The sequence below is a fragment of the Lycium barbarum genome, chromosome 10, assembly GCF_019175385.1.
Source record: "Lycium barbarum isolate Lr01 chromosome 10, ASM1917538v2, whole genome shotgun sequence".
Taxonomy (NCBI): Eukaryota; Viridiplantae; Streptophyta; class Magnoliopsida; order Solanales; family Solanaceae; genus Lycium; species Lycium barbarum.
The window spans coordinates 115,566,448-115,578,786 of NC_083346.1; the positions used below are offsets into that span (position 1 = coordinate 115,566,448).

At 34.4% G+C, this 12,339-nt stretch overlaps 1 protein-coding gene across 1 annotated transcript; it reads left to right on the plus strand.

The window, feature by feature from the left end:
- The first annotated feature begins 9,726 nt into the window (after window positions 1-9,726).
- On the plus strand, window positions 9,727-12,160 carry LOC132614699 (pentatricopeptide repeat-containing protein At3g04760, chloroplastic). Its single transcript, XM_060329229.1, has one exon. It carries the CDS (start codon window positions 10,031-10,033, stop codon window positions 11,786-11,788), a length of 1,758 nt encoding a protein of 585 aa, XP_060185212.1. The 5' UTR covers window positions 9,727-10,030; the 3' UTR covers window positions 11,789-12,160.
- The last annotated feature ends 179 nt before the right edge of the window (window positions 12,161-12,339 follow it).

A 12,339-nucleotide genomic window follows, 5' to 3' on the forward strand; every position in this document is an offset into this window, starting at 1 on the left:
AAGAAAATAATGTATATATACGTTGTACCACTCCAAAAAAAGATATAGCTTTTGTGCAAGAATTAGCCGTGTCACAAGGTACTAAATTTAGACTATGACAACCGCATAGAGTATAAAATGATCTAGGATTTATATCTAAAAGTCTTTTTTGAACTCCTTGGTGTTTCCCCTTCTTATTAGATCCATTATCATATCCTTGTCCTCTTAAATTATCAATATCAAGTCCAATATTTTTTTTATCTCATCTACAATAACTTCAAACCCAGACCCCAAGATGTGGGATTTCACTGGGCTGTTGTTGTTGTTGTTGTTGTATCTACAATAACTTCAAAAGGACCTTTTCCACTTGTATCATCCACTTTTAAAAATTCTAAAAAGTATTCAGTAATCTTTATTGGAGTTGCTGAAATGTCCACAGTCCGCACTATAAAGACATTTGTTCTTGATGACTAGTATCTGGCCTGCAATCAAGCATGATTGAAAAATACTTTGTTTCTATAATTTTTGTAATAATTTTATTCTTAATTTCACTTTCCAACAAATTTATCAATTCATTTGTATGGTATGTCCTGGGTAATGATTATGAATTTCGTCATGTTTAATTTGTCTGATATGCTCTTGCATAATTGGATCAAATTCTGCAATCATTTCAATTAGACTTAAAAAAAAATCTGTTGTTTTCTTGATATAACTTTTCATTTCCTCCCTTAATGCCAAATTATTTTTCCCAAGAGTTTTTATCACGGCAATAATTCTTGACAATACATTTTTCCAGTGCTCTCTATCTCTATTGATTTGATCTTGAACATTTTATCAATCATTTTATTTTTGCTTAATCTCATTTCTAAATCAATCCATGCACTCATATTAATAATATGCTCGTTAGCTATTTCATGAGCTTTAAGCTTAGCACTAAGGTTTCTCCAATCTCCACTACCTTCACTTGCTAGTTTAGTGTTACTAATACTAGAATTTGTATTAAATAATTTACAACAAAAACAAAATACTTTGTCCAAGTCTTTAGAATAAACTAACCATTTTCTTTCATGTATTTCCCCATTTGCTAATTTTTGAAAATAATGTGTTAGCGCGAAAACAATAAAAAACACAGTAATTAACGTGGTTCGGATCGATGTGATCCTAGTCCACGGAGAACGGCCGGCACTTTTATTAATATCAAGGGATAAAGTAAGTAACAAGATTGAATACTCTTAGATTCTATGTTCTATGTTCTATGTTCTACTTAATAAATCCTAGCTAGCGTGTATTTATTCTAGGAGCTCTAATAAGGATCTCAATCCCTTCCTAGAAAGGATCTATATCCCAATCACACTCGAAAACCAACAAAAAAAACAGTTTCCTTTTATTTCTTTCCTCTTTTGAGTAGGAATTGACTTGAATATCTTTTCAACTTCACAATCTCCACCTTGAGATGAATTTCGAGCTTCCATATGAACGTCATTCAGTCCAATGTCTCTAAGCCTACGTGAGCTAACTCCGTGTAGGAAACAAGAGACACTAACCGAAACCTTGTACATAGTAGTAGCTCTACCTTGCCCTTCCGTTCTCCATCCTGACACATCAGTTGATGCGAACTCCTGCCAAATTCATACAATGACTTAACTTGACAAGAGGAACCACCTTGGTCAACATATCCGTTGCGTTGTCCTTTGTGTCAACCTTGAAGATCTTAATTGTGCCTTGTTCAACAACATCATGAATAAAATCGATTCTGATATCAATGTGTTTGGTACGATCATGAAATCTTTGATTTTTTTTTATCAAGTGAATAGCACTCTGTCTATCACATTTTGGAGTTGGTTCATGTTGAACCCTACTCAATTCTGACACCAAACCTTTCAATCATATAGCCTCCTTTACTGCTTCTGCTGCTGCCATATATTCAGCATCTGTTGTGGACAAAGCAACTATAGACTGGAGAGTTGCCCTCCAACTTATGGCACTACATGCAAGAGTAAAGATATAGCCCGCTGTTGATCTCCTTCTATCAAGATCACTTACAAAATCAGAATTCATATAACCAAGGGTCGAGAAGCCTTCATTTCTCATCCCACAAAAAGTTAGACCAACATTCGAAAAACCTTTAACATATCTCAATATCCACTTAATTGCTTCCCAATGCGTCTTACCCGGATTAAACTTGAATCAACTTACCACACTCACTGCTTGAGCAATATCAGGCCGAGTACAAACCACACATACATAATACTACCAACTGCACTAGAATAAAGAACTTTTGACATATCCTCCGTCTCTTCCTTTGATTGCGGTGCCATCAAAGACGAAAGTCTGAAATGTTGTGCTGACGGTAAAGTAACGGGTTTACATTTATCCATGCCAAACCTCTGAACTACCTTCTCAATATACTTCTTCTGTGATAGATGTATCTCACCGTTCTTCCTGTGAATCTCCATTCCAAGGGTTTTCTTAGCTTCACCTAAATCTTTCATGTCAAACTCCCTACTTAGCAGTTTCTTCAAATCATTTATCTCTGTCATACTATTAGCAGCAATAAGCAAACCATCAACTAACAGTAAATAAATATTTGATTACTAGATACCGTCATGTGATACACGCAGCTATCAAATGCACTTCTCGAGAAACCTTTAGTAATCATGAACGAATCAAATCTCTTATACCACTGTCGTGGGGGATGTTTCAAACTATACAAAGATTTCTTCACTTGACAAACTTGATCTTTTTTTCCTTCAATAAGGAAACCCTCGGGCTGATTCATGAAGATCACCTCTTCAAGTTCACTATGTAAAAATGCAGTCTTGACATCAAGCTGATGAAGCTTCAGGTCATAATGGGCAACCAAAGCTAGTAACAAACGAATTGAGCTATGCTTCACGACTGGTGAGAAAATCTCATTGTAGTCGATAACCTCCTTCTGATAAAAGCCCTTAGCAACCAATCTCACTTTGTATCTAGTATCTTCTACACTCAGAATGCCATCCTTTTCTCTGAAGACCTATTTGCAACCAACAGTTCTCTTTCCCTTTGGTTAACTCACCAAATCCCATGTATGGTTCTTGTGCAGAGACTCCATCTCTTCAGTAATGGCCAAACGCTATTAATCAGCTTCACCACACATAGTAGCTTCTATATAGCTTGAAGGTTCCGGATCCTTTATTTCCTCCTCAGCAGTAGCTAATGCATAGGCCACAAGATTAGCTTGCGAAGGCCGAGGATAATATTTTAGATTAGGCTTCGAAGTTCTTTTGTCCCTTCCAGTAGTTATAATGTATGATTCACCTTCACGTGCTACTGTTTGAGCTTTTTCATTATCTAACACCACCCGAGTCACTTGATCCTTCTGCTCGGTGAGTTTTACATTTTCCTCTACCGTTTCTGTTGTAAGAATTTTCTGTCCTGCAAATTCAATAGAAGTCTTTCCAGGATTAAGCATAGAGGCCTCATCAAAAGTAACATTTCTACTGATTACAAACTTAAAAGGATCTAAACTCCATATTCTATATCATTTTACCCCTTTAGCATATCCCATAAATAAACCTTTTCGAGCTCTAGGTTCTAGTTTTCCATCACTTACATGATAATATGCGGGACATCCAAAGATTCTTAAGTACGAGTAATTAGACGGTTTACCTGACCATACCTCATTTGGAGTTTTGAAGTCAATCGCCGATGCTAGAGAGCGATTAACAACATAACAAGCAGTATTTACTGCTTCGGCCAGAACTCCTTAGGCACCTTGGCATTAGAGAGCATACATTGTGCTTTCTCAAGAAGAGTGTGGTTCATCCTTTCAGCTACTCCATTCTATTGTGGTGTATGTCTAACAGTTCTACGTCTCAATACACTATGAATCTTGGAGAAATTGTCAAACTCTTCATTACAAAACTCCAAGGCATTATCTGTTTGAAGACACTTAATCTTTCTGCCATACTGATTTTCAATTAATATCTTCCAGTTTTTGAAATTCTCAAAGACTAGCCTTTAAGAAGTATACTCAAACCTTGCGTGAAAAATCATCAATGAAAGTAAGAAGATACCTCTTTCCACACTTGGATGGAACCTGAGATGGACCCCATAAATCTGAATGAATGTAGTCAAGTACCCCTTCGATTTTATGCTTACTCGTGCTAAAGCTGACCCGTTTCTGCTTTCCAAGGACACAATGCTTACAAAAATCAAGTGTACTAATGTACTCACCTTTCCAAAGATTTCGGTTGCTCAAAATTGCCAACCCTCTCTCGCTCATGTGACCTAATCTCATATGACACATCTTAGCCTTGTCATTATCTGATGACTGTGAGGTTGCAGCATTCGCAGTACCTAGAATAGTGCTGCCCATAAGTACATAAAGACCACCCTCCAATTTGGCCTTTAACATGACCAAAGAAACCTTAGTCACCTTATAGATTCCACCTTCACCCGCATGTTTGTGTCTGAGCTCATCAAAAGTACTAAGAGAGATCAGATTCTTTTTCATATCAGGAACATGTCGAACATTAGACAATGTTCTTATGATGCCGTCATGACACCGTATACGGGCTGAACCAATACCTTCTATTTTACATACTGCATCGTACCCATAAGTACAGTCCCACTCGTCTGCTCGTAGCTAACAAACCAATCTTTTCTGAAGCACATGTGAAAGGTACAAGCTGAATCTAAAATTCACTTGTGTCTGAATGTCATATGTTGAAGCAGTTAGCACATAATCTTCTCCAGATGTCTGAGCTACCTGAACCGTAGATGCATTGGCTGTTGTTTTATCAATCTTTTTATTCGGGCAATCCCTCTCAAAGTGACCCTTTTGATGACAACCCCAACACTCAGATCCTTCCTACTCACCCTTTTCCTAGACTTTGACCTATCTACTGATTTGCCTCTCCCTCTTTGGCTCGAGGGACCTCTAACCGTCAAACCCTCACCATAGTCCTCTTTCTCACCATTGTTGATATGGTTTCTTAATTCATCCAAATTCAATGCATGTCTTACCATTTGTAACGTGACCACCTCCTTATTGTACATCATTGAATTAACTACATCTTTGTATGCCGGTGATAATGAAAACAATAGAATGCACACTAGTTCTTCATCTCCCACTTTAATATCAGTATGAATAAGATCCATATCCAATTTATTAAAAGCATCAAGATGATCCTATAAAGTTGTACCTATCTTCATCTTAAAGGTGTGTAAACACTGCCTTAACAACATTCTAGTTGTTACTGATTTCTTCTGGTAGAGATCTTCAAGTTTCTTCCACAAACTCGTAACTGTTTTCTAAGTACTGGCTTCACATAACACGCTGTCTGATAAGGATAATTAGATTGCGCTAAACACATCTATCTCAATCTTTTGCTTCTCGGCCTCTTTCGTATTTTCGGTATACAAGTCGTCCAAAGCATAGACTAATCCTTCTCTCCATAACAACGCCATGATCTTGATCTTCCAGATGTTGAAGTTATTACTTCGCCCATCAAAATTCGCTACCTTAAACTTCATAAATGTCATAGTCTCCTCGTCTCATAGATCTCACGACCTGTAGTCTCTTGATACCAATTATTAGCGCGAAAACGATAAAAAACACAGTAATTAACGTGATTCGGATTGATGTGATCCTAGTCCACGGAGAACAGCTGACACTTTTATTAATATCAAGGGAGAAAGTAAGTTACAAGATTGAATACTCTTAGGTTCTATGTTCTACTTAATAAATCCTAACTAGCATGTATTTATAATACTAGGTCTAATCCTTTCCTAGAAAGGATCTAAATCCCAATCACACTCGAAAAATCAACAAAGAAAAAAAGTTTTCTTTTATTTCTTTCCTCTTTTGAGTAGGAATTGACTTGAATATCTTTTCAACTTCACATATGGGTATTTGAAAAATGTCTTGATAATTTATCATTTGGAAATTTTATCTCAATAATTTTAATTGGTCCCTTTTCTACTAATAGATCCCTCAAATTCGTATCAATATTAGTCCATTGACTAGGATCATATATGTCTTTAGGAATACAATTATTTGGTTCATTAGGTTCTTGATTTTCTTGAGGATCTATGTTAGGTTTCTCACTAGTTCCGTCCTCTTCTTCTTGAATGGTATAGTCAATGTCATCTAATTCAACTAAGTTAATGACTTGTTCATCTGAAGAATATTCTCTTATATTTGTTGATTTTGTTACAAATTTATCAAGAGCTCTTTTTTGGGATTGTATCAAAGATTCGAGTCTTTTTTTTTTTTTTTTTAAGTTTTGAATGACCGGATTCAAATTTTTTAGTAGACATATTAAAATCTCAATAAAAAATAAAAGATAAATATATGCTAAGTAACAAAATTATCAAGAAAACTAAACTTTAGATGAAAAAATTAATATTAAAGAATTGAAATAATAGAACCTGATCAGAAAATAATTATTTGCTTCCTAAACGTCCAACACTGCTTGATATTCCAAAAAGTAGATCAATAAATTTCTTCCACACTTTTCTCTTGTTTATTTTCAAGACCCGTAATAGTGTCAATGGAGGAATAAAGATGAAGTTTGTCCTGAAAAGATTGGAAAGTGAAGAAAGAAAAATATTTTACAAAGATAAAGAAAATAAGCAGAAAAGTCTTCCAAATTGAAGGTGAAGTTTGTCACATGTCACATCCACAAATTCACTAGTATACGTTAGGAAAAGAAAGCTCAATTTAGGACCTTTTTCTTTGGTCAAATCATTAGTAAAGTTCTCTTTCCTTTTTTCAATAAACAATGCAATAATTTTTTTTTTTTTTTACATAAAAGCTGTGAATTACAAAATGGGGGCCCCCAAAAAGGGGGCCTAAAGCCCATGCTTTGTGGGCTTTACCCAAAGGCCGGCCCTGGCCACATATATGCTTTCCAATGAAAACAATTTTTGAGTAGTATTTTTTTTTTTTTTAATAAAAGGCACGCAAAAATTTATCTAATCAATATATCTGAAAGAAAAGCAATGATAATATTAAGGAGAGATGGAGAGTGAAATTCAATGCATTTGAAGAAAAACAATAATTACCTTGAGGAGAAAGAGAGTAAAATTTGAATTTTCATCTCTTCTTTTTCATAGAAGGATATTTTTGGTATAGGAAAAATAATAAGTGACTATTATGCCCTTAAAAGTTGTGTGAAATTACTTTAATGCCCCCATTTACTCTATTTGTGCCAAATATAATTTTTCAAATAAAATTAACATTAGAGACAATGGTAACAGAGCTATTCGTATGTGTTAATGGTTTCCTAAAACATGTGGAAAATATATTTAGTATATATGTGGTTAATCATGAAACTACTGTTAACATACATTGTATATTGCCTAATATTTAAATAATTAATTGTCAAGTAATTTTTATTTAGGTCAAATTAGGAATAAGTTGTGATATAATGGTGGGTTAATTTTATATATGATTACACAACATTTACTGTATTATATTGAAGTCACTGAACTATTTCTTCTAATGAAAAAAAATTCTCTACTTAGTATCACAAAAGTAACTAAACTAATTTTTATAATAAAAAGCCACTCAACTTTATCTAGTATCACAGAAAGCCATTAGAAGAAAACAAAAGCGATATTATACATCATACTTAGAAGTTGAATGACATTTTATTATAAGAAATATTTAGTAGCTTGTGGTGATTCTTAGGTAGAGTCTTAACGATTTTTTTGTTACAAAAAATATTTTAGCAATTTTCTGGAACACTTGACAAAGCTGAATGACTTTTATGTAACAAAAAATAATTTAATAACTTTGATGTAACAAAATAGAAGTTGAGTAACCATCTATATAACAACTCTTTAGGAGCCGTTTAGACATGATTTGAAATCTTGATTTGAAACCATGAGATGAAATCATGTTGGACATGCAATTTGGATTTCTTAGGTGTACTTTTCTTATAGACATAAAAACCTGACAAGTTGTGAAAACTATCAAAACTTTCCCAATTCTTATACAATCTTACCAAATGAAGCAAGTCATAATTCATAACAAAATTAACACGCCACTAGAAGACCTTTCTAAAAAATACAACATCAATTGATCAAACTTTAGTTCAATAAAAAAGGAAATTTAACATGAATAGTAATGTAATTACTCTTTAATATAATCCTCCGACATGGTACGAACGTAAATGACGACTGGTAAAAGTTAATGAGGTTGGTAAATGGTTGGTGGGAGTAATTGTTAAAAATACCTACCAACTTATGAGTTTTTTTTTTTTTTTTACTAAATATAAACTTATGGGTCAAGTTTTACATTTAAAAATTTTGAAATCATGATTTGAAATCTCAAATAGTGCCTTTTTGGATAATTTGCGCTAGTCCAAACGCTGATTTCATCTCGTGACTTGAAATCATGACATGAAATCGCATGTCCAAACGCCTACTTAATGGATGGTAATATGATGGTATAGTTGAGCAGTGATCTAGCCTAACTTAGTTGACTGATATTAATGGGTTGGTGGAGAGTTTGTTTCACTAAGTGACAAGTGCAATTCTTTGACAACGGATTCATTTGAGATTAATATTAACACGAAATATAATATTATATGTAAAAATATATTAAAATTTCAACAAAATTAAATTCGAACTCATAATTTTTAAAATATAATGACTTCGACATTAAAAATATTAAAGATCGAATACATCAAATTGTGACTTAAATTCGTATCTGCGTTTACTTGTTGATCAAGTTCTCTACTTTTAAAATATTACTACCATTTTACAAAATTATAAATTTTGAGTTCACTCAAATAAGCTTCTTCTTTTTTGTTGTATTTATTTTCTAACGAAAAATACATGGACTATTTCATAGTTTAACGTAGACAACACGTAGACTTGTAAGAGGGACCAAATACATATATAGTTTTGTGAAGATCAGAGTGTGACGTTACAATAGAAACTTATTGGTTGAATGCATAGGGTGCTAAAGGTTAAATTTCCCTTTTTCCAGAATTTCATCATTGTGAATTGTGGCTCAAGATTCTTTTAAAGAGTTTAAGTTTTATCATCGTTAATGTAAAATTATTTTTATTCCATCATTTTAAATTCACTTCTAATAATTTGCGTAATGGCATATGGTAATCTGAAAAATGAAAGAGTAACTCGGTACAACCGGTTGAATTAACCTAATATTATTGTGCAGGAACAAGGATATTCATTAAAAGGATTCAAAATAGAAAGGAGTAAACACACAAGGAAATCAAGGGGTTTCAACATCGATTATTACATAGACATTCTTTTGACATTGTATATACTATATAATTTTTCGACGAATGAGATTCAAATGACCCCTCTTGCGCCCCTAACTTCGTCCATCTAATTAGTGGCAGAGCTAAGAATTTCAACAAGGGAATTCAAAATCAAAGAAGTAAACACAAAAATAACTAAGGAAATTTAACATCTACCATATGAAAAAATAAATTTGACTTTTTATATACAATGTAATTTTGGCAAAGGATGTTTAGATGAAACCCCTTGCACCCCTACTCTGTGTCTGATAATGTATAATTTTTTACACTGTCGGTGCATATAAGTTTAAGTCATTTTTTCCAATTATTTCAAGAACTGGACCTTATTGCCAACTTCAAAAAGTGCAAGCCATAAACTAGACTGGCCCGGTTTATCCAAGGGCTTAACAAGTTAGTAACCTTATCTGAACTTACAATGTTATCCAATGAGAATCTATAACTAGATTTCTGGGATGCACAAAAAAAAAAAAAAAAAAAAAAAAAAAAACCAACCCCTTTAGTTCAACTGCCAACTTTTTATTACATCATAATTTCATGGCTCATGTTACAAACAAGAATAACAGGTACTTCTTTCTATTTTTCTTAATTCAGTTCAAGATGATTTCTCTATTACACTGAGGGATCGGAAAGTCAGTGAGGATTCATATAGCTGACTTCAACTTGTTGGTATAAAGGCGTAGTTGTTGTTGCATTGAGGGGTTGGGAAGTCAGCGAGAATTCATTTAACCGATCCCAATTTATTTGAGATTGAGGCGTAGCATTTGTCAATGAACACTGAAATACTACCTAATACTAACCAAATGACTAGGGCCATCTTTCCTCAATTGCCCTTTTTATCCAATAACTTGAAGCCAACATCTCAATCTCAAAAGCACAATTTTGTTGTTAGATGTAGTAGCAATGGCCACAGTAAAATAAAGCATAGAAATAACCAAAGGGTCAAAGTTTCTACTGAAAATAGACAAGCCCATGTACAGTCCAATGATATGAAAGTTCTAAATTGGTCATGTAAAGTAGGCAAGTATGATGAAACCTTGTATCTTCTTGAATGCAAAATGAAGAGTGGTTATAAACCTGATGTCATTCTCTGTACAAAACTCATTAAGGGATTCTGCAACTCGAAAAAATCAGAGAAAGCGGAGAAAGTTATGCAGATTTTGGAGCAATCTGGTGAACCAGATGTGTTTGCATATAATGCACTTATAAGTGGATTCTGCAAAATGAACAAAATTGAAGCAGCTAATAAGGTGTTGAATAGGATGAAAGCCCGAGGCTTTCCTCCGGATGCTGTTACTTATAATATCTTGATAGGTAGTCTTTGTGATAGAGGGAAACTAGGATCAGCATTGAAGTTGTTGGATCAGTTAAAAGAAGAAAACAATTGTAAGCCTACGGTTATTACATACACAATCTTGATAGAGGCAACGATTCTTGAAGGCGGGATTCATGAAGCAATGAAGCTTCTCGATGAGATGCTATCGGGAGGGCTTCAACCCGATATGTACACTTATAACGCGATTATCAGGGGAATGTGCAGAGAAAAAATGATGGATCAAGCCTACGAGTTTGTTAGGAGCTTGCCATCCAAGGGTTGCAGACCGGACGTGATTTCTTATAATATTTTGTTAAGGGCATTATTGCATAAGGGGAAATGGAGTGATGGAGAGAAGCTAGTGAATGAGATGTTTTCCGCGGGATGTGAACCAAATGTGGTTACTTATAGTATCTTGATGAGTGCTTTATGTAGAGATGGGAAATTAGATGAAGCGATCAACTTGTTGAAGATAATGATGGATAAGGGATTAACACCGGATACATTCACTTATGATCCTTTAATAGCTGCATTTTGCAAAGGAGGGAGATTAGATTTGGCTATTAAGTTCTTGGATTATATGATTTCCAACGGTTGCTTGCCCGATATAGTGAACTACAACACTATACTTTCTACAATGTGTAAGAAGGGTAAAGCCAATGAGGCCATGGAAGTATTTGAGAAGCTCGGGGAAATAGGTTGTCCTCCGGATGTGAGTACTTACAATACATTGATGAGCGCGTTATGGAATAATGGAGGGAGAGCTCGGGCTTTGAGATTGGTTTCGGAGATGATAGAAAAAGGGATTGATCCTGATGAGATTACTTATAATTCATTGATTTCATGTTTATGTAGAGATGGGATGGTGGATGAGGCACTTGATTTGTTAGGAGATATGGAGGATAATGGTTTTCCACCTACTGTTATCACTTATAACATTCTCCTTCTTGGATTATGCAAAGCTCATAGAGTTGATGAGGCAATTGAAGTGCTAGGTGAAATGGTTAAAAAGGGGCGTCAACCCAATGAAACAACTTATATTCTACTCATTGAAGGTATTGGTTTTTCAGGATGGAGAGTTCAAGCAATGGAGCTGGCTAGTGCGATTTATCAAAAGAATGCTATCTCGAAAGAATCACTTCAACGTTTGAGAAAAACGTTTCCTCTACCTGATGTTTATAAAGATATTACTCTCTCAGAAACCAGTAAGTAGTTTCCTGAATTTGCTACTGATCTTTATAAGAAGCCATTTGCTCTTTAAGATCAGAAGATTCAGTTATCCTTGTGTCTTTTGGGGTGGAAGGCTTCTGGTCAAGTACTCAAGACTTTAGAGTTCAACAAAATCTGAAAAAAAGTTTTGTGACTGATGTACCATATGGCGGATTATCTGATCAGCTAGTTTCTAAAGTAGTGGGAAGACATTTAGAGGTTTCATATACTTTTCTCTTTATCGTTCTGATTTTATCAGAAGTCCATAGAGGGACAGGTTTTATATCAATGTTCAATACTTGTACTTTACTGATAGTCCAAGCAATGTTCAATACTTGTACATGAATGACAGTAATAAAGATCTCAGGCTTCTGTATGTGCACACTTTACATTGTATTCCTAGACTAACAACTATGTATTCTTGAAATCCCGCTCAACAAATTGCATCGCCAACCTGATTGTCTTCTTTTCATTTTCTGTTGGGATACATTTGCTATTGAATATATTGATGTTAGCAAACCGTGGTTTACTGTTGGGTGCCCTTTCAATGGCCAA